The sequence below is a fragment of the Euprymna scolopes genome, chromosome 32, assembly GCF_053919585.1.
Source record: "Euprymna scolopes isolate OS-2025 chromosome 32, ASM5391958v1, whole genome shotgun sequence".
Lineage (NCBI taxonomy): Eukaryota > Metazoa > Mollusca > Cephalopoda > Sepiida > Sepiolidae > Euprymna > Euprymna scolopes.
In genome coordinates, this window is record NC_136513.1 from 68,921,254 (window position 1) to 68,943,996 (window position 22,743).

Here is a 22,743-nt window from a genome sequence, read left to right on the forward strand (position 1 = left end):
ATGTTGTCATCAGCAGTTAGTGATGATAATTTTTGTATTATTTGGATTCATCGGACTACTGTTCTTATCTTGAGTGTGATTTTCACAACGTTTTGGTCAATGTAACCTCCGACCTTTTTCAGGTGTATCTTGTCGAACTCTGGTGTGTTTCTGTTGAACTCGGGAATTTGAAGAAGGTCGGAGGTTACATCGACCAAAACATTGTGAAAATCACACTCAAGATGAGAACAGTAATCCGATGAATCCAAATAATATGAATAACCAATCCTCATCTCAAAAATTAAGAAACGTCATGATGATTTTTGTTTACATGTCGAAATATGTAAACAAAAATCATGACGTTTCTGAATATTTGAGATGAGGATTGGTTAAAAAAAAAAATTATAGTCCTCTCAAAACACACGTGAAATGTTATGATGAAAATGACGTCACTAATGAAAATATACTATTTTATTTACTCCCAATTAAAGTAAAACCAAATAGACAATTTGGAAAACAAAAATAAATAAAATTAATACTTTTTTAAGATAATAAAATGTAAATAATAAAATAATAATTTTATCCTTATATTAATTTTGATAATTTTATCGTTTTTTTTAAATTTCTATCCTATCTTAGTCATCTTCAATGTTAATTTGAAAAAATCCATAAAAATAACATTCATTTTAGCTGAAACAGATTTCACCCAATTTTAAAAAGTTAGATGCTGATGGTGTGACATAACCTATGCTGCTATGATATCATATCTAGTTCCATTTTGTTTAAATTTTTGTTTATATAAAGAGGAGAATTTTTTTTTTTTTTTTACATGGGGGTCACCACTTATCAAGGCCCGAAGGCCACTCAGGGATAAGGGTTATTGCGTGTACAGTAATCAATGAGATAGTATTGTAGTAATCATTAATATTGGGGGTTTTGATAGAGTGTCTTACTTAAGGGGGCGGTTTGTCAGGAGTTTGTTTATGTTGGACTTGAAGACGTCCAAGTTGTAGTCAGGTGGGAAACAGGCAAGCGGCAGAGAGTTCCACTGGCATGCAGTTCTAAGAAAGAAGCTTTGCTCATGGAATCTACGTTTGGATTTAGGTCCAGATAAAGAGTGGGGAAAATTATTGACAGTAGTTTCAGCCAGACGGGGGTTTTTTTTTTTTACACAGTGGTCACCACTTATCAAGGCCCGGAAGCCACTCAGGGATAAGGGTTATTGCAAGTACATTATGTTAGTGGGGAGATTTGATGAAGTGTTTACTTAAGGGGGCGGTTCATTAGGAATTTGTTAACGTTGGACTTGAACACATCCAAGTTGTAGTCAGATGGGAAGCAGGCAGATGGAACAGAGTTCCACAGGCGTGCAGTTCTAAGAAAGAAGCTTTGTTCATGAAATCCACGTTTTGATTTAGGCACAGATAAAGAGTGGGGGAAATTTTTCACAGTGGATTCGGCTAGACGGGTGTTTTTCGTGAAAGATTGGTGAGGAGGGACCAGAGATTGGAGTTCAGACGAGCACCTGCCATGGAAGTAACGATAAAACAAGGATAGGTTCGCAACGTCTCTTCTGTGGGAGAGAGGTTGCAGGGTAGAGAAAAGGGCATCCCCCACCAAGCCACGAAGTCTATTTTGTACTCTGTCAAGGCAGGATAGGCTGTTTTTAGCAGCTCCTGCCCAGATATGGCAGCAGTATTCCATCCTTGGATGTACTTGGCTTTTATATAGATAGAGAATTGCATCAGTAGTGAGATATCTTCTGGAGCGGTAGAAGGATCCCACCATCTTTCCAGCGACCTTGGCAACAGACTTGATGTACGTGTTCCATTTCAGATCAGGAGTATAGGTCAAACCCAGAAGCTTGTCAAAACACGGGGCCTCTCCCAGACGAGAGCCATCCATCCCAATTGCTGCCAGATGGGGATCAGAGTGTTGATGATGTAAGGATAGGAGTTTGGTTTTAGATGCATTAAAGGTAGCCAGCCACGTCTTCCCCCACTGAACCACGCGCTCAAGATCAGAGGAGAGAGAATCAGAGAACTTTGTCATTTACAGCCTTTGATGTGTTGCCATAGATGGTCATGTCATCAGCATAGATGTCAACGAATGATTTAAGTATGTGTTTAGGGAGGTCATTGATGTAGATCAGGAAGAGAATTGGGCCCAGGATTGACCCCTGAGGGACTCCAGCATTAATACTGCAGGCCTCTGATTTTTGTCCATCAACCACTACTCTTATGAGCCTATTGGAGAGAAATGATTTAATAATTGAGAAAACATTTCCAGTTATACGGTAGCAGGAAATCTTGTGAAGTAGACCCTTATGCCATACCTTGTCGAAGGCTTTTGATATGTCAAGAGCAATTGCCCTAGAAAGGAAGCCTTTGTCAAGAGATTCACTAATCCTGTGAGATATAACCGTCAGCACATCTGTGGTAGATCTTGCAGAGCGGAAACCATATTGTGTGTCACTAAGAAGGTTGTTTCTGCTGAGGTGGTTGACTATTTCTCTATTTAATATGGATTCCAACAACTTACTCATGACACACAGGAGACTTATTGGTATGAGAGGGAGATGACTTATCACCTGAATTCTTAAATACAGGGCATACTGATGATGTTTTCCAGGGTGTTGGAAAGCACTTCTCCTTAAGGCAGCGCTTAAACAGTTTCGTAAGTATGGGAGCAAGTTCTGGTTGGAGCTTTTTCAGCACTATAACTGGAATGCCATCAGGGCCAGTTGCTTTACTGGAATCAAGGTTCTTGATTAGCTTGGCGACCTCATGCACAGATATTTGTATGTTGCATAGCATGTTGTCTGTTATAGGAGGAAATACAGGGAGTTGATGGTCATTGTCGCATAGGGTAGAATTAGCTGCAAAGTTCTTGGCAATTGGAATAGAATGATATGTCTACATTGTCATTGGACGAGTATGTTGTTGGAAAGCACATTAATCATTATAAGAGGAAGTGCAAATGTGCAAGAAATGGTAAATGCTAATGCTAATGCTAATGCTAATGCTAAAGCATAGTTACATACGCTAATACCAAAGATGAACAGAAGTGAGGTGTTTTAATTGATATTAATTGTTTTTGTTTTTTTATTAACTTTTGTTCAACCACTGAATATGCAAGAAAATACTGTGATTAGGGGCTAGATTTATAGGAGACATTCTAAGTGTGGAGTTGTGTATCAACATATTTGTTCCCATTACATTAAAAGTTAGTACATCCACGGGGAGAGTGGGAGGGCGAAGCAGAGAGGGAATTCCAAAGGCAATTCAAGGGTCAAAAATTAAGATTTTATTAATTTCAACATTGCTTCAAAATCAAATAAATCATCATGAATAAAATTTTGTCATCATAGATTTCAAAATGACTTGTGTTCATAATTGCAGATAAAAAAAACTAATTTGCATGTGTGAATAGATGCAGGGGTAGAAACCAAGTGACTTTCAAAAAAGATGGATTGAAATGAAATGGTGGATTGAATTTTGAACAGCTGAGAGAAAGTGTTGGTGTTAGAAATTTATCAGTGTTTTATATGATGTTTGGATGAACAGAAATTTCTTCTGATGTTTGGATTGTCATTGTAATCTCATTATGGCTAAAAGAGATTTACATCCATCCTTTTTTCTCACGATTTTTATGGTAAAAAAAAAAAAAAAAAAAAAAAAAAAATGGAGACATTAAGTAACCAACAGTAGTATTTCCACAGGATTTTTTTTCCAATTACAATTAAAACAAAATATACATTATTTTAATCATAGAATTAAATGATAAACACTTTAAAGTTGATAAAAAAGTACACTTGCCGGTGATATATGTTCTGATGGATCCACGTACTCTGACAATCGGAGATAATTCACAACATACATGTCACGAATGAAGTGGCATTCTTCCGGGGCTGCAAAGTAAAAATGAAGCAATGTACTAATCATCCTAAGAGTCTTAAGTTTTTAGATGAGGATTGATAATTTCCAATATTAATATTACTTGGACTACTTTTCTCATCTTCGATGTTATTTGCACAACTTTTTTCAACCGATGTAATCTTCAAATTGTGCAATAGATAAAAGCATTAAGTGATAATCTTTTTGAAGTAAAAGTCTTTTGAAGGTTCAATTATCAGTACAGGTGATACTAAGAATATAATTAAGAATTCCACTCAGTCGTGGTTGATGGAATGAGAATAATCTACCCCTGTGGATTAAATAAAGGATTTAACTAGAAATTCTGTACAGATTCTCTAGTTTGACAAGATTCACCTGAAGAAAGCCAAAATGAAAATAACATCCACGATATGAATGATAGTTCGAATAATCCAAATATTACAAACTATAAAATAAGTGAAGTATGGATGATCCCCCATGAGTGCACAGTGAACAAATATGGTAAAATAGTCCTAAAAATGGAGTGTTTTTATTAGCCCTAAAAGAGCCCCTGGGGCACACCCAAGAGTTATCGCAAAGTATAGACAAACAAAGTTTATAAAAATCAGTTAGTTACAACTTTTCTAGAAAGTTTTATAAAAATCCAAGGCATCAATTTTTTTTAATAAGCACAAAAGTGTTAATTTTAACCATTTTAACCTGAAAGACACCCCTAGGGGAACAACTGGAGTTTTTCCGGAAATTCGTTCTGTTAGTTTTTTAACCATATCATGTTTAATGTTTAAAAAAATTCCAAGGGGTAGTTATTGAGAAAAGTGTGGACAGACGAACGGACAAGGGTGAATTTACAGGTCCACCTTCCTTTTGTCAGGGGACTAATTAGAAGAATTAGTTGACTTCTTATTTGTTCATACACAATCAAAACGGAAAAGAACCAAAACATTTACTTATAAAACTATAATAGGATTCATTTGCATTTATAAGTAATATATAAATAATTAAAATCATGTAATTTACTTTAATAGAAAGAAATATAAAGATATAAAACAAAATAGAGGCAAAAAGATGTTTTAAAAATTTTTACTGAAAATTATTAGAAATCGTCCATTACACAAATTTTTCAGACAGAAAAATTTGAAAGAAAATTTGAAATTTGAAAAATTTGAAATTTCAGTGACAAATTTATTGTACAAAAATAACTTAAAAGGATAAAAACTGATAAAGTGTAATTTAATGTTGCATAAACAAGAAACGCATTTCTTGTTAATGTAAAATTTTCATTGCATGTCATTTTACCATAACAAGTCTCTCAAACTTGCTCACATAACATCTTTTACAAAATATAATGAAAAAGTACTAAAAAATTCTAAAAAGCTTAAGCTCAGAAACATTTTTTAAACAATATTCGAAACTATAAAACTTTCTTATCTATCAGATTGATGCAAAATCTTTTGTTGGTTTGTATTGGAGTATTTATTTCATATTATAATTTATTTTATATTATAATTTATTTTATGGATATTGTTACTACTTAAACATGTAACTGTTATATTGTGGTTCATGAAATGAGATAACTTTTGAAAAAAAAAAAAAAACCCCAAAAAAACAAAAATAAAACAAATAATTATACCAAATGAAGTAGCATTACTATTCTCCATTGACTTGTATACTTTTAACATTTAGAAACAAGATTTTCTTTATTTTCAAATTTTATTTCTATGATCATAAATCTTATGGACATGAAAAAATGGCAACTGAAGTAATACCTTTACCTCACTAAACTTGGTGACTAACTGTGGTTTTATTAAGCATTTCATGGGGGGGGGCTTGCCATGCAGACTTAGGATCAGTGGTAGGGTAAGTAATTACATTTTTTTTTTGCAATTATTATCTTAAAAAAAGTACATTTTCAGTATGTTAAATGTACATGATAGATAATTAAATTCTACTGCATTTTGGATAAGTTATGTGTTGTTTATGATTTCTTGACGACTGTTAGTTATACTTCAATTTTATCTAATTCTATGATGCTATATTGTTTAATATCTTTATAATTTAAAAAGTTTTCTATTGATAAAGAATACCTGAACAATAAAAATGACATAACAAAGAAAAAGTTCCATATACTGAAGCCAAAAAAAAAAAAAGTGGAAGTAAAATACATATATTTAAAATAAAATAAAAAACATGAAAAAAATCGTCTTGATACTTACTGAATGCAAAATATATCACAGTATTGATCGATTTGCGACACTGCATGTCATTTGACTTTAAGAAATCTCTCAGACCTGCCCACATTAGGTCAACTTTCCCACTTGAGGAATCGACTGATATTAGATTATCTAATTGTCTAAAATAGTCCAAATATGGTTCAACAGCATTTGCATATAAATTCAAACGTTTCTGGAAAAAAAAAAAAAATAGACAAAATGTTGCAACAAAAATTTGATTAAAAACTGACAAATTTATTCTTCATGCATTTTATTTAATCGATGGGTTTAACAAATATTTCTCTGAAATGGAAATTCATGTAAAAAAAAATGTAAAAGATGCAAAAAAAAAAAAGATTAAAATTAAAAACAAAGGAAATGCTATGAATGAAACTGATTATCATTCAATTATTAGACAAAAATAGAACAAACTCAGACTCAAACAAAGTCAGGCAATACAAATAGAAGCAGAGGAATAAAAGGAATCAATAAAAGATTATCAATAACTAATTATATTATCAGAAAATATGGTTCTTTTTAAGTTCAGGTAAAATTTAAAAGTTATAAATAGTTGTGAGATCTCTGTTCCAGCAGTAGTAACAACAATGACAGTGTGTTATTATTGCTGGCTGGAGAGAGAGTGACTTGGTTTGTATGAATTATGGCGATGTTATATCCTGGCATGACACACCAGCTTCCCGGTTGTTAATAAACAATATAAAACAATAGGTAGATTCCCTTTACATCAAGTCACATGTCTGCTACATCTGCTGGACGGGTCTTCTTTTAGAGTTCTTGACATCATAAGAAGCAGGGGTTTAATCAGAAAATTAATTCTCTCCAGAGAATTATCTGAGTTTGGGATGTTTGGTACTGAAATTCAACACTATATGAAATAAACTAACAACAATTTTTTTAAAATCTAAATTTATTTATTTTAATTTGAAGGAACATTTTTTTAAAATTAAAGAGTTAAGGCACACAACCGACTCGTTTGTCACTGACAGGGATCGGATTCCAACTTTTGATGGATTCGAATGGTGTCTAAATTCAAACAGTAAAACAGTATTACAAATTTTCCTTTGTGGTGAAAAATGAGAAAGAGAAGAGAAAAACAGAAATATTTATTACATTTACAAAGTCTGCTTGTCAGAAACTGATTTGACTTTTCGACAGTTTAGTCAACCATGATTTTATAAACAACTGTCAACTTCAGTTTGGATAAAAACCTGATTTATGACATGCTCTGAAGTCGTAATTTTTATAATAGCATAATTTAAATTATGCCTTCAGAAATATAAGCTCTTTTAACCTGGGGAGCTTAAGCTCACAAAATGGGTTTATCATTATGCCACAACAGCAGAGAATGTAGAATACATAATGTTTATTGATTGACATATTCAATACCGATTGATAAATTCTATCAAAATATTCAATCTCGATTGTTTGCTGAAACCGGATTTTAGTTTTAAAAATTTACTCAGGGAGCCAAGCACCTCTTCAGATTGGCTATATAAGCAAGAACCCAAAAGATTCAATGAACCTTTAACAGTCATGCCACAATTATCAATTGCTACACAGACTCCTTGCAAACAAATTAAATGTAGTCTTGGCCACTAAACAAAACACAGTTATGAACTTCTAAATATAGAAACAGTTTATACACGGTTTCACAAACTCATAATTCCACATAAATATGGAAAAAACACTTTTTCATCTAGACTCTTTGAACTCTTTATATTTTGTTGTTCTATCAAACAACTAAAGTTGATAGACTGTTATTACTTTTAATATTGCCTTATCCTCTACACAATCGTTTCTGACATAATTTTAAAGACATTAAATGTACAAATTTAAAACTAATATTACTCTATATAAAGAATATACAAACAGCTCAGGTGTATATATACTTTATCGCTTTATAAGGCCCTAAAACTTTTAAAAATGCCAAAAGACTTGGTTCATTTTGAGAGCTTCTCATGCACAAAGTGTATCAGATCTATCACCTGGATTTCCTGTTATTTTTTTTAACCTAAAGAGCTTATTTTTATTTTGTAACCACAGGGTGGCGCAATCGAGCTCAATGGATAAACTGACAACAATAAAACGATGTATATCTGTTGACAATTTGATAAAATGCAGGGATCCCACTATATATAAGAGTGACAACGTGGAATTTCCATGGGCTTTGCTTGTAGTAATAAATTTACCATACACTGCTGATCAAAAATTTAAGACCCCTTAAAAATCTTTAAAAAAAAACAACTTTTTTTTTAAGGATAGACTTTAAACTCTTCCGACTTAAGGTTACCAATACTACAATCTAAAAGGTTATGGAAACAAAAAGCTACATTCCAAAGCTTTATTTTTAAAATTCACATTTTTATTAAATTAGGCTTTTTACACATGATCAAAATTATAAGACCAGAGAAAAAATTGTATTAAATTGTATAAAAAGTGTATGAAAACATTCAACAATCAAACTTAATGAGTTTTACCTCCACTGCTTTTGATGACTTCAAAAATTTTAGGGGGCATGCTAGAAAAAAGGGTTTCCATTAAGGTGCAGGGGATCCTGCTCCAGTTTCTGAAGATGGCTTCACGAAGTTCATTTTTTGTTGAATATTGTTTGCCATTTCGATAAACCTCTCTTCTAATACATCCCCAAACATTTTCGATTGGGTTCAAGGCTGGTGAGCATGCAGGATGTCCCAAGAGATGGACTTTATTTTCTTGTAGAAAGCTCAAGGTCCATCTTGCAGTGTGGATTGCAGCATTATCCTGTTGAAATAACCATTCATCCCCACATAAACGATGACCCTTCATCATCAAAGATACTTTTTGTAGCATGCTAACATAACCAGCTGTTGTCTGATGACCCTGCACCACCTGGAGATCCATCGTCTCTCTGTAAGAAAAGGCACGGCATATCATTATGGACCCTCCACCACTATGACGTGTTGAAAAAATTTCAAGGGGCATGTTTTTGTCATGTCAATATCACTGGAAGCCATCAGGACCATCTAAATTGAATTTTGTCTCATCAGAAAACAGGACTTTCTTCCACTTCTCAATGTCCCAGGTTTGGGATTCATGACCAAATCTTAAGCGGTCCACTTTGTGACGCGGAAGCAATCAAGGAATTTGTTTACGCTTTTTATTTACCATGCCTTTTTGTTGTAAGTGTCGTCTGATGGATATTGGACTGCAATCAGCATCTGTAACCACCTTAATTTGCCTATAAGAAAGTCCTCTCTCATTCATAATAACCCATCTGATTCTCCTACTCAATGCAGGAGAAATTTTGGAGGGGTCTACCAAAGGATTTTGTTTTTCCATAATTCTCAGTGTTCTTTAGAAAGTTGCAAATAAGTTTTACTGCGATTTACCTTAGTTGGTATCGCTCGCTGTGACAAACCTTGCTTATAGAATCCTAGAATTCGAGAGCGCTCAACTTCGGTTAGTTTTCTTGCTTTAAGCATGGTAACACCTTTACACAGTGATTGCTAATCTCTAACTGAACTAAAAACATTAGAATTACCATAAATCTAACAATTTATACCCTTGGTCTTATAATTTTGATCATGTGTAAAAAGCCTAATTTAATAAAAATGCAAATTTTTAAATAAAAAATTTGGAATGTAGCTTTTTGTTTCCATAACCTTTTAGATTGTAGTATTGGTAACCTTAAGTCGGAAGAGTTTAAAATCTATCCTTAAAAAAAAGTTTTTTTTAAAAGATTTTTAAGTGGTTTTAAATTTTTGATCAGCAGTGTGTTTCTTTTTTAACATTCATAGCTTGGAGCTGTGCTGGTTTCTAATTTTGTAAGCATCTTCATATGCTAGACACATGGACATAAAACATTAGAGAGTTGGTTGATAATTTTATGGAAGTTTACCAGGTCAGTTGCTAGATGTCAGAGCTTCAATGAATCCAAATCCAATTTTGAGATCTGATCAAGAGTCTGGATATTACAATGAAACGATTTCTCTACAGACTACAGCATGGAAGTCTTTAAATCTAATATTAATAAATATCTGCATGAATTTTGTTCATTCTGTTTATCATTTCAATTCTTTCATAATATTCTTTATTCAACTGATAATTTATCCATCTCAGTAACTCTTATCCTCAAATGGCTCTTAGCTTTGATAAGTAGCGACTCAGTAAAAAAAAGTCAATCTTCTGAATAACAACGAATTCACATTAGTCTAGAAGGACTAAGCACAGTTGCATTATCAGCTGTAACTGTACAGTTGCTGTAAATAGAGATTGGCTAACAAACATCAGTTAAGTGATCACTATACATCTTCAATTTTCTTGGCAATTGTAGAAATATGCTTTGTCGAATGTAATAGTACCAAGTTCACAAGACATTGACGGAATATGTAGATGCTGGTTCTTCCTACCAAAATGCATGATAGTGCACTTGTTCTCAGAAATTTTCAATTGCCAGTTTGCAGTCAGTTGTTACATTGTATATGATTTCAGAAAATATTAATAGACAACAAGTTCTATCCTTTGTATCTCAAAGTACAACTTGATGGCATCTCCATATTTCAGTACTGCAACATGTTTTTTAAAGCATGCGTCTATGTCATTAATATATACAAAAGATGAAATGGAACGCCAACTGATCTTTGTGATACACTAGATGATATCTATATGATGAAAAATGCTGTCCTAGAATTGTGACCACTTCTTATTCAACGAGAATGAAGAATTTAATCAGTGAAAAGAAATTTATTCTTCAACTAAGCTTCAGCCTCTGTCCCATCGACCAAACGTTGCATCCCTCTTCCTGTTCTACAAGCATTTTAATGGTGAATGCTCTGACGAACTGCAGACACTTGTGCCCCCATGACGTAGACACCCTCGACAAACCCAACAGGCAGCTAAATCCCACCCCAAGCAGTAGAGATCCCTAAATGCAAAAGATCTTTCTACTCCAGTAGTTTCTTCCCCAGAACCGCTAGATTCTGGAATTCCATTCCAGGTCCCTGCTTCCCCAACTTTACTGACATGAAGAAGTTCAAGTGTAACGTGAACCGACATCTTGCTGCTCAAATCCCAACATAGTGCCCCAGTAATTGCTGCCCCTGATAGTAGCCCCCTACACCAAAGTGGCAATGTGCCTTGTTTGGGGTGAAAATGTAATACAAAAACTAAAAACAAAAAAAAAAAAACACCCACTGTATAGAGTTTGCCTTAAGTCTTTTACATGGTACACAAAAAAGTCATAGCAATGTCACTATTTATGGTCTTAGTGATGTCTTCAACAAATTCTTGAAACTGATCACAGTAAATGTAGTTAAGAATGCATTTGAATTGTGAGAACTGCATTATATTAGAGCTCCAGAAGGTCTAGAGTTTTTCTCTAACATAAGGATACTATCAGTTTGATTAAGATTGACTGGTATAATAGTTAACATAAAAAGCTATCTTTGTGCATGTTTTATTTTTTATGACTAATTAAGACGTTTTTTTTTTATTAGCTAAGAATACTTTTTCAAAAAGTAAAAGTTCTTTAATGACGTTCTTCTATTACCAACACTTCCAAAATGAAAATAAATTTGAGGACAGCCGTTCTTTAAAAGGACAGACCACAACTAAGTGAAATTTTATTGTGCTTTTGTTTAGCTATCTATATGTGTAACATCAACAAAATATGTAGCAGCTGTGCATTGCAACCAAAATATGAAGTAGATGTGTTACAAAATATGAAGCAGATGTGTAGGAGAAACCTACTCGAACAACAACATTTTTTTTAAATGCTACATTGTTTGTGATGATAGAAATGGCACAATCTTGTTTCCAATAGTGAAAATGCCGGCACAGCATTCAGCCATTGTGTATTTTTTTTTCAAGTTTTTAATATTTTTCTTTTTGTTGAGAGAAAGATTAGAATAAATATTTCAAACACCATTTTATAATGAGTTCTATGAATGCCTTGGAATTGTTCATGATTTTAATTTTGTGTAGAATATGAACAGGATCAACTGGAAAGCGAGATCTACTTGTAATGTACATGTTTCCAGAACACCTGTCTAGATTTGCAGCTTTTTTGTTACTGGTTTGAGGTAATTGGTGAATTTAGTTTTGTAATTAAATTATTTAGAAAGTTTTTAATAAATATTTGTTGCAATAATTTTGGTATAATAAAGAGAGCATGGTTACAAAAAACTGGAAAGTTCTATTAATAGATAGAGGTGAAAGGAACTGACCAATCAAATGGAGCTGTGTTTTGCTAGTAGCCAATCAGAAACCCCATAAATTATTTGAATATTTTAAAGAATTCTCACACAGCTTTTTGTTTTCACACAAGAAGGAACTCTGCTCAAGACTTCTTCAGATTGAACGACATATATACTACACCTACCAGAAATCATTCTTCATCTTTGTCTTAGCTTTAACAATTTAAATCTTCTCTGGATTGATATTGCCAGTTTGTTTGGAACAACATTTCTCTCCTTTTCTGAAACTAAGATGGCTTAAAGCTCAAAAATATTTGATTAATAATAGATATATAAAAAAAAAAAATATCAAAGTCAAACTGGCACCGCACACACATGCATGCACACACATGTGATAACATGTAGTCCCTCACTCGACTGCAATCACTGACTCCAATGTTGTGTGTTGTTGATTTCTTTTTCATCCTCTCTTCTAGCCATGTCGTCTCTCACATTTACAGTTGCCAAGAGGTTCTCAAGTATAAATAAAAATAAAGACAAAACGCAAAACACGTTTTGTAAATATCAGTTGTTCTCTAGTGTGTTGTGTGCGTGACACCATCAAACACTCTACACACTAAGGTCCACATCTATATTTTTGTCTGTCAAGTCCTTTGTTGTCTCATTATTTCAATCTACTTCAAGCCACAGTCTTAGTAAAATTCAGTTGTAAAAGTTACATTCCTGGAGACTGAGGGTTCAATCCTCAATGCGGGGCAACCCAAAACTAGGACTTCTACCTAGTTATGGCTGATGGAAGCCCCATGAATTAAATAAAGAGTTCTATTTGAAATTCTATACAGATTAACAAGATATATCTGAAGAAAGTTGGAGGTTACATTAACCGAAACGTACAAATAACACTCAAAATAAGAACTGTATTTTGAGTGTCGCCCACACTAAGCATTGAACCTTTAACTTTCAGAAAAGTGTAACTTACAAATGAATTTTACCAAGTACTTTATCCACTATGCCACGAATCATTGCAGATAATTCTAGTATGAATTTTGGGAGCCTTAAGCCTATTTTCGTTTTTAGATGTACAATTTTTAGATGTACAATTTAAATATTTATTGCTATACATTACTGTATACATTACATTATTATATATTAATATATAAACTGATAGAAAATACTCAACTTTCCTCAACATAAGCATCTTCTATATATAAAAGCGAAAATGTATGTATGTATGTGTGTTCGTTTTTTCTGTATGTCAATAAAAGGCTTTTTTCAGAGAAGCGGTCGCTCGCTTCACAACTTTTTAAAACTTTTTATATCACATATAAATCGTAATATCTCACAGTTAACAATGAAGCTCGCCTGTCTATTTAATTTGCTCGATTTCGGGAAGATAAATGTTCAATATTTGTTGCTCGCCGCATGTGGGTTAGTCTTTTTCCTATAACATCTTGGGGGAGGGGGAGCGTTCAGCAGTAAATGAATACTATCCCGCATTCAAACTTGACCTCATTAACTCATTAAAACGGGCACCTGCTAAATCCAAGTAATTAAACAAATTCAAGTGTGTTTCCGTTAGCATCTCGCGGTGGGGCAATGGTTAACGTCGCATGTTTTTTTTTTCCACTTTAATTTACAACTTTGCCTCAGCGGTTCGGGTTCGATCCTCATACTTACTTTTTTTTTTTAACCCCCCCCCCCCACACACACCTCCAAACACCCGGGCAACGCCGGGTACCCCTCGCTAGTTATATATAAATAGAATCATTAATAAAATTATAAGACAACTCTGCGTTTTTCTGTATGTGTGTATGTTTTCCTTAAGACTATGCGACTTACACATTATGTGAAAACAATAATACAATTGTGTAAAGTAAAAAAATTTTTTTTTGAATCCTATTAAAAAAAAAATTCATGAAAAAAAAACACCAGAATGCACTCACTGTAAACTAACGATTTATCTGACATTCATACACAAGAAAGACAACTCTAGAAATCTGAGCTAGCACTTATTTAAAATATATGCAGGAATTACATTCGTGCAGAGCGATCAGTATGTGATTCAGTAAGATCAGATTAGCATGCTATCACTTGCGTAGTGATATGTTGACCCATAAAAACATTCTTGTGCAGACGACTATTTCCACTTCTGCCCAAACCAGCTACCTCGTAAAATATAAACAGTTCCGTTTGAGACGTCATCAACTTAGATACCTCTTCTCACACTAGCAATGGTTCTACTAATCAAGTTGAAGCTAATTATATATCTATAGCACGTACATGTTGGCTGCATAAACCTATTTTATATTTCTGTTTTCATAACTATCCATACCATTGATACAACTGTTTTCATAACTATCCATACCACTGATACAACTGTTTTCATAACTATCCATACCACTGATACAACTGTTTTCATAACTATCCATACCACTGATACAACTGTTTTCATAACTATCCATACCATTGATACAACTGTTAAATAAAATTGATTTAAATTGTAAAGTTTTTCCTTTTTTTTTTTTTTTTTTTTACATGGAGTTCACCACTTATCAAGGCCCAATGGCCACTCGGGGATAAGGCGTGCAGTTCTAAGAAAGAAGCTTTGTTCATGGAATCTACGTTTTGATTTAGGCACAGATAAGGAGTGGGGAAAATTATTGACGGTGGTTTCAGCTAGTCGGGTGTTTTTTGAAAAAGATTGGCGAGGGGGGGGGGCCACAGTATGGAGCTCAGACGAGCACTTGCCATGGAAATAACGATAGAATGACGACAGGCTCGCTACGTCTCTTCTGTGGGAAAGAGGTTGCAGGGTAGAGAAAAGGGCATCCCCCATCAAGCCACAAAGTCTATTTTGTACTCTGTCAAGGCAGGATAGGTTGTTTTTAGCAGCTCCAGCCCAGATGTGGCAACAGTACTCCATCTTTGGACGTACTTGGCTCTTATATAGATAGAGAATTGCATTAGTAGTAAGATATCTTCTGGAGCGGTAGAAGGATCCCACCATTTTCCCAGCGACCTTGGCCACAAACTTGATGTATGTGTTCCATTTCAGATCAGGAGTAAAGGTCAACCCCAGAAGCTTATCAAAACATGGGGCCTCCCCTAGATGAGAGCCATCCATTTCAATTGATGCCAGATGGGGATCAGAGCGTTTATGATGTAGAGATAGGAGCTTGGTCTTAGATGCATTAAAGGTAACCAGCCACCTCTTTCCCCACTGTACCACGCGCTCAAGATCAGAGGAGAGAGAATAAGAGAGAACATCATTTACGGCCTTTGATGTGTTGCCATAGATGGTCGTGTCATCAGCGTAGATATCAACGAATGATTTTAGTATGTGTTTTGGGAGATCATTGATGTAGATCAGGAAGAGAGTTGGGCCCAGTATGGACCCCTGAGGGACTCCAGCATTAATACTGTGGGCCTCTGATTTCTGCCCATCAACCACTACTCTTATGAGCCTATCTGAGAGAAATGATTTAATGATCGAGAAAACATTTCCAGCTATACCATAGTTGGAAATCTTGTGTAGTAGGCCTTTCTGCCAAACCTTATCAAAGGCCTTTGATATGTCGAGAGCAATTGCCCTAGAAATGAAGCCTTTGTCGAGAGATTCGCTAATCCTATGAGATATAACCGTTAGCACATCTGCTGTAGATCTAGCAGAACGGAAACCATATTGCGTGTCGCTAAGAAGGTTATTTCTGCTGAGGTGGTTGACTACTTCTCTATTTATTGCTTTTAACAAAAACATTTAGTAACCCTTTCCTTTATCCCAAACAAGGTCAGTAAGATGAATACAGACACGACGACTCTACAACAAAATGACGATCGATCTCCAACATCCCTCCCCCCAACACTACATGTTTAATTTTTAATGAAACAAAAGCATTCGAAACAAGGTATTTCAAAATAAATTTGTATTAAGACCCTGAAACAAAAATAATTTTAAAAACTCCCAGACAATACTGGGTAGTTAAAATAAAAAAATAAAAATTCATGCTTTAGTAAAGTTTATTTTTTTTCTTATGTCTGATATTTTTCAAATTCTACAAAATTTTTATTAAACTAAAAATTTAAAAATTATAAAATCAATTCCATGTCTTAATTAAAAAGAAAACATTATTCCAATTGTAACAGTGCATATGAGCACGTAGGAAGATGTCAGCGGCAGCAAAGGATGGCTAACTTGCGGGAAGATTAGCAGCAGCAGTAGCCGAAAACTGCGCGTATGCAAATTAAGAAGTGTGTGCGAGAAGAAGGAAAAAAAAAAAGGGAGAGAAAAATACAGCACGTGCTAAAGGCAGAAACAAAGTCGGCGTCAAAGAGAATGGACGTGTAAAGATGCAGGCGAGAAATGGCAGGCTACGGCCGGCGTGAGATTGAAGAAGAATAGTGTACCCCGGGTGAGATGAACGAGAGCAAGAGACTTAAGTCGTGTCGAAACAATTGTAACGGTTATAAAAATCTTTTGTTGAGAAAGAAAAAAAAATGCCAACCCAGATTTTTATTTATTCATTTCTTTCCAGTTTTATTTATGCTTCGTTCGTTTGTTTCACTTTAATTAAAATGTTATTTTTAAAATAACATTTTTCGATGATATGTCGTTTTAATATCTAAAATTATTTATCCCAATAATTAAAAATTTTTAAAATGAATTCTTATTTCAAAAAGTTCTGAATTAAAAAAACAAAAATTAATTCCTAAGACAGACAATGCCGGGTGAATACAGCAAGTTCGTTTATAAAACCAATGCTGAGGCAAACAACAATCTATACATTACAATTCTGAAGGTTTTGCTTATCATCGTGCACAGGACATACTACATAATGTCACAAAAGGAGAGAAAAAAAGTACAGAGAGAGAGAGAGAGAATGGAGAGCGAGAAAAAAGAGGGCGGGGGAGAGTGAGAAAAAAGAGAGGGGGAGAGGGAGAGAGAGAGAGAGAGAGAGAGAGAGAAAGTAGAGGGAAAGAATATAATTTCACCAAAATAGAATATATTTAAAGTCTGAATGGCGTTTTTGCCTTCATAGCTTTCTTAGTTTTTGTACTTAGAAATTTGCAATCACATTCATGGTCTTCTCCAATTTTTTTTTTTTTTTTTTTTTACATAATACACTTTTATTTTTCATGTAACACATGCTCTAACGTTTCTTTCTATAGAAAACAAATATTAATCCAACAAGTCACGGGTGATCTAGTCGTCTATTAAAATGACAATTTTTATGATGGCAAAATAGTTGTAATAACCTGACAGAAACAAAACATAATGGCCTTGAATAAACATGTTTTCAAAATCTTTAAATATTTGTTTTTCAATCGATAAACAAAAAAGAAAAAACTAAATAAAGAAACTAACCTCCGTTCGACTAAAGTCAGCTTCATCACTTTGCGTGTTATTCTCTGCTGCTTTATTCTTTTTCGGATTTTGGGAATCTGAATGAAGGGAATGTCTTTTCATGACAGTTTTTTCAATATTGATTCCAAATGAGACCGGATACTGAAAGAAACATTGTGATTGGGTTTAAAAAAATATATAAGAGAAACACAAGAAAAAGCAGAGAATTTCACCAAGACAAGATTTGGAACTTGAAAATATAAATCAAAGAAAAAAAAAATTCATGCAATAAGTTATTAGCAAAGATGAGCTTCGGCATATACACACACGTGTGCATCGTTCTCGGGTATGCTGCAAACTAATATCGCATTTATGTTTTCTGCAAATAAGTAGTTTCCTGGATATTAAGCAATGTAATTCCTTATGTTAAAAGTGGTGGCCATTGTTGTACGTTCAAGTGCATGCATATTTTTGGTGCAGCGTGCCAAAAATAAAAAATTACCATAACTTATTTTTTAGAATTACTAGAATTAGCCTTTCATTTTAATAATTTTAAGTCACTGCTGAACCTCTGACGAGTTTATCTGCATAGAGTTTTTCTGATGTTTACATAATTCCACACACTAATGTGTGTGTGTGTGTGTGTGTGTGTGTGTGTGTGTGTGTGTGATATTACCACTTGACAGACTAGAATGGAAAGAATTAATGAAAACTTTGCAGGTAAGATGTTTATAAAATATTGAAAATACAAGAAAACAAATTCCAATGAAAAAAGATAACTGTTTTTTGGAATTGACAACTCTAGGGCTATTCCCCTCAATTTAAATCAGTTTAAATTTGTCAGACATATTTTTAATAAATCTCATAGAATCGACACCTAGAATAACCAAAGGTTAAAATTTTTAATAAATAGACTTTAATTACTTCTGAGTACTGTAACACAAGTGCAAGATTAAACACCGTTTAATCAATGGATTTATTTTACAGACTAAATTTATATTGTCACGGACATTTGGCCAGATTAGTTTACTTAGTAAGCTAATTTAAATATGTAAAACAAAAGTCAATATATTTGTTCCTATTTACTTTACCTCCCCACGAGGGCAGAGTTAGACACCAAGGTCTGTTTTTAATATGGGGAAGGAACAAAAATAAAAATTGTCTCAGTCATGAAGGATTTCTCCTCCAATAACCGAGAATAAAAAATTGATGTGTAATATCAGAACATATACTACACTTTGATCTTGGCCCGAAGGCTTTTCTTTAGCCCATAAGTGCTAACGAAGTAAAAAGTAAAAAAGTTCCATACATATTTAATAATGATTAAACGTTAGTGTTATTATTTTTATTCAGATTAGATGATATCAAGATTCTCATTCCAAATGTGAAGTTATTTCTTATAAAAAAGTAATTTGCACCTTCTAAATGAACGAGCAGGGCTACCCAGCGTTATTTGGTTCCACAAAAAGAAAAAGTTAAGTGTGTACAACATCTTTATAATAAATAAAAAAGCCTATCTACTTATCAATTTTTCTCTTCCCCCCTCCCTTCACCATCCCTCCATTCCCCTTGCCCACTACTTTCATTTCCGTCCATTCTTTTCTATTTTGATGTATTGAAAATAATCTAAGTCATCCACCTACCCTTTAAATAACAAATAACATTGGAAATGCCCTAATTAAAAACAAAAACAAAAACAAAAACTAAAAAGATCCCCTAATGAAATCTGACCAAGTTGATCCTCAAAAAATGAATTTAAAAAAAAAAAAAAAAAAAAATATATATATATATATATATATATATATATATATATATATATATATATATATATATATATATAGTGACTGTCTGTCTGTGAGGAACAGTCTTTACCAAACCACTGGGTCCTGGATATGACCTTAAACTATATCCAGTGGGGAGGCCCTATCTTGCGGGCTTTGGGGTGTGTGGAGCCACCCTTTAATTGCCATTGCTCCCAGATCCACTCTGACCCGGAGTGGTAGTACCTGTTAGGGTCCCAACTATGGGTTAAATAGAAACCGACTTGAAAACAACAAATATATTCTATTAAAAATTTTTTTCTTAAATCTTTGGATTTGGCATTAAATAACCTGAAAAGGGTTGATATGCCGTAAAACACAAACAACCAACCAACCAACCAACCAAACCACTGTCAATTTTTAGTTTACAGACTTGAAACTTAATGTATAGGGGATTCAGACGTGTGGAACAAATTTGATTTGTTTTTTTTTATCCGATAAAAATAGCTGTTAAGGAGTCAAAATTGACAAAAATTGAAACTTGGCAGGCATAATTGAACTAAAAGTGTCATTTCTAGGTACAAATATACATTTATAAATTTAACAGCGTTATTTTTTTTAATAGTTTTTATACGCATATTGATTTAAATCAGGCTACAGGGTTTGATTTAGATTCTAGCTGATGGCACCTAAGTCATTTTTTTTTCAATTTTTGAAGTCATTACTATATATTGGGAATAAAGATAATCAATAGATAATTGAATCTATAATAATAAATATGAAAACTGCACAAATTAAAATCTCATATTGTTTTATTTATAGGACAATAATTTATATTTTCTATTTCTAAATTGCAAGTGAAAACACAAAATCCTTTTCTCTTTACAATCACTTGTAAAAGATAAACACATTTGAATTGAGATTACGAAATATCTGTATAAATAAATGAGAAATATTTTGTTTTGGGTTTAAGAAGTTATGAATGAAATGTTGAATAAATTTGCATCGAAATCACCAAAATGTTAACATCAATAAATGAGAAATAGTTTTTGTGTTCACAACAAATTTATGAATGAAATGTTTATTTTTAACTAATGTTTCAAGTATTTAAAGTAGTGAAATTTGTGTTATATTGCATATCCCTCCATATTTACATGAATAAACCAGAAACCAATAGGAGCAGCAACAGTAATAATAATGGTGATGCTAAGACAAAGCCCGTTCGTCGATAAAACGCAAATGAACATACTAAACACATACGACAACTTCAAATCCCATTTTTTAGGTACACACATCAATAGAATAACTCGCACCTCACTTCAACAAAGAAACCCACCAGAGGAAGCCGCACATCAAAAGAAAAATCAAAATATAAAACACAAACATCACAGCAGACGCATCTCTGGCAGCATATGAACACGAATAATTATTTCACGAAACACTGCAACAGTATAACACCTACTAGAATACATTCACAACTTTCTTAGCTTTAAATTGATACAACACATAAAAACATAAAAAGCGAAACGATGACCAGCGATAAAAGCCGCCTTTTGTCTACTACTACGTCTGTATCGCGAGTATAAAAATGTCAGCTTTTTCGACAAGCAAACAGATCGGCCCCTGTGTGTCGGACATGAATCTTGGTCCAGCCAGCGGCAGTTAACCCTTTGCCAGCAACATTAGCTACTGAGATTACTACGCCACAGCCGCTGCTGCACCACCACCATCTCACTTGTGATACTGGACAGCATGCCTTGAAGATTACCCCTCTTCCGCCGTCACCGCTGTTGCCAGATCACCACAGCTCATCAACTGACAGCCATCAACCCCTCGCCAGCGACACCAATTATTAAGGATTGCTGAACCCTCACAGACCAGAACACTAAGCCACATTCCCGTCATCGCCGTTACCGCACACATATTCCAGACACAAGCCACGTTTCTGCCATCGCTGCCTCTCACCTCAGCCTGACAATAACTTAGATTGTTGCCGAATTCATATCAACACCCGACCAGCATCCCCACCGCTGCCGCCGTCAAATTATCTTGACACACCAAACAGTTCGTTTCACGATCGTTTAAACTTTAAATAAAACGTTTAAACTCAACCTTTTCGTTTGTCACTTTCTTGCTTCCATACGCTCAGTTTTGTAATATAACATTTCGGAAGTAATAGCAAACCTGCAGTGCCAACTAGTATATTAATAAAAGTAACTTGTAGCATTGTTTTAATAGAATATCTATATATCTATGAAAGCAAAAATGTCTCTGTGTGTATATTTCCCTACCAAATAACTCAATTTTCAGTCTACAGACTCGAAATTTGACATACGAGGTATTGAGATTTGGGAAAATCTTTTTAATCAGGGTTCGGCCAGAAATTTGGCTGTTATGAGTAAGAGGTAAAAGTTCAACGATTTGACCTTTGAAAACTCTACAAAACTCCTCTGCTAATTTTGGGTCTAAACACTTGAAATTTTAGATATAGGTTATTTGGATATGGATCTAATCTTATAATTTGATTTGAGCCCAAAACAATAAATGCTAAGGGGTCATAATTGGGGTCAAATCTAAAAAAAAAAAATTGACCTCTGCAGTCTCTATGAAATTACTCAGTCAATTTTTGGACTAAACATTTGAAATTTTACATAAAGTATATTCAGACATAGGGCAAGATTTTCAATCGGTTTTTGGATGAAAAGTTGGCTGCCAAGGGGTCAAAGTTCAAAAGATTTGACCTTTGCGATCTCTAGCAATTTGACCTGACTGAATGGTTAATTGTAGGCATAGGCCGATTCATACCATCCAAAAAATTCAAACAAAAACTTAACAGCCAGCCATGGTTCTCTCCAGAATGTGCTGCTGCCATTGCGCACAGAAATCACTTTTTCCATAGTTACCAACGTAATAGATGCACTGAGACTAAAGCTGCTTTCAGAACTGCCAGCAACCACTGTAAAAGAGTAATAAAAAATGCAAGAGAGCTATATGCTCAGTCTGTTAAATCCAAAGTAGCTGAGCAGCGGCTTGGTTCCCACTAATTTTGACAAATTGCAAACAGGATTCTGAACAGAAGCGTGCGTTCTATCCCAAACATCATCAATGGACCTGAGATCATCTCGTCAGCATCAGACAAGGCCAAACTATTTGCCAAGAACTTTGCAGCTAATTCTACCCTATGCGACGAAGGCCATCAACTCCCCGTATTTCCTCCTATAATGGACAACACGCTCTGCAACATACAAATATCTGTGCGTGATGTCGCCAAGCTAATCAAGAACCTTAATTCCAGTAAAGCAACCGGCCTTAACGGCATTCCAATCATTGTGCTGAAAAAGCCTTCAATAAGGTATGACATAA

At 34.1% G+C, this 22,743-nt stretch overlaps 1 protein-coding gene across 1 annotated transcript in view; it reads right to left on the minus strand.

The window, feature by feature from the left end:
- The window catches only part of LOC145256413 (uncharacterized), a 101,529-nt gene that overhangs the window by 12,954 nt on the left and 65,832 nt on the right, over positions 1-22,743 (minus strand). Inside the window, exons 4-6 of the mRNA XM_080115281.1 lie at positions 17,642-17,782; positions 6,089-6,278; positions 3,798-3,889 (exon numbers count right to left, since the gene is read on the minus strand). Coding sequence (XP_079971407.1) covers positions 3,798-3,889; positions 6,089-6,278; positions 17,642-17,782 — 423 coding nt within the window. The remainder of the gene's footprint in view (positions 1-3,797; positions 3,890-6,088; positions 6,279-17,641; positions 17,783-22,743) is intronic.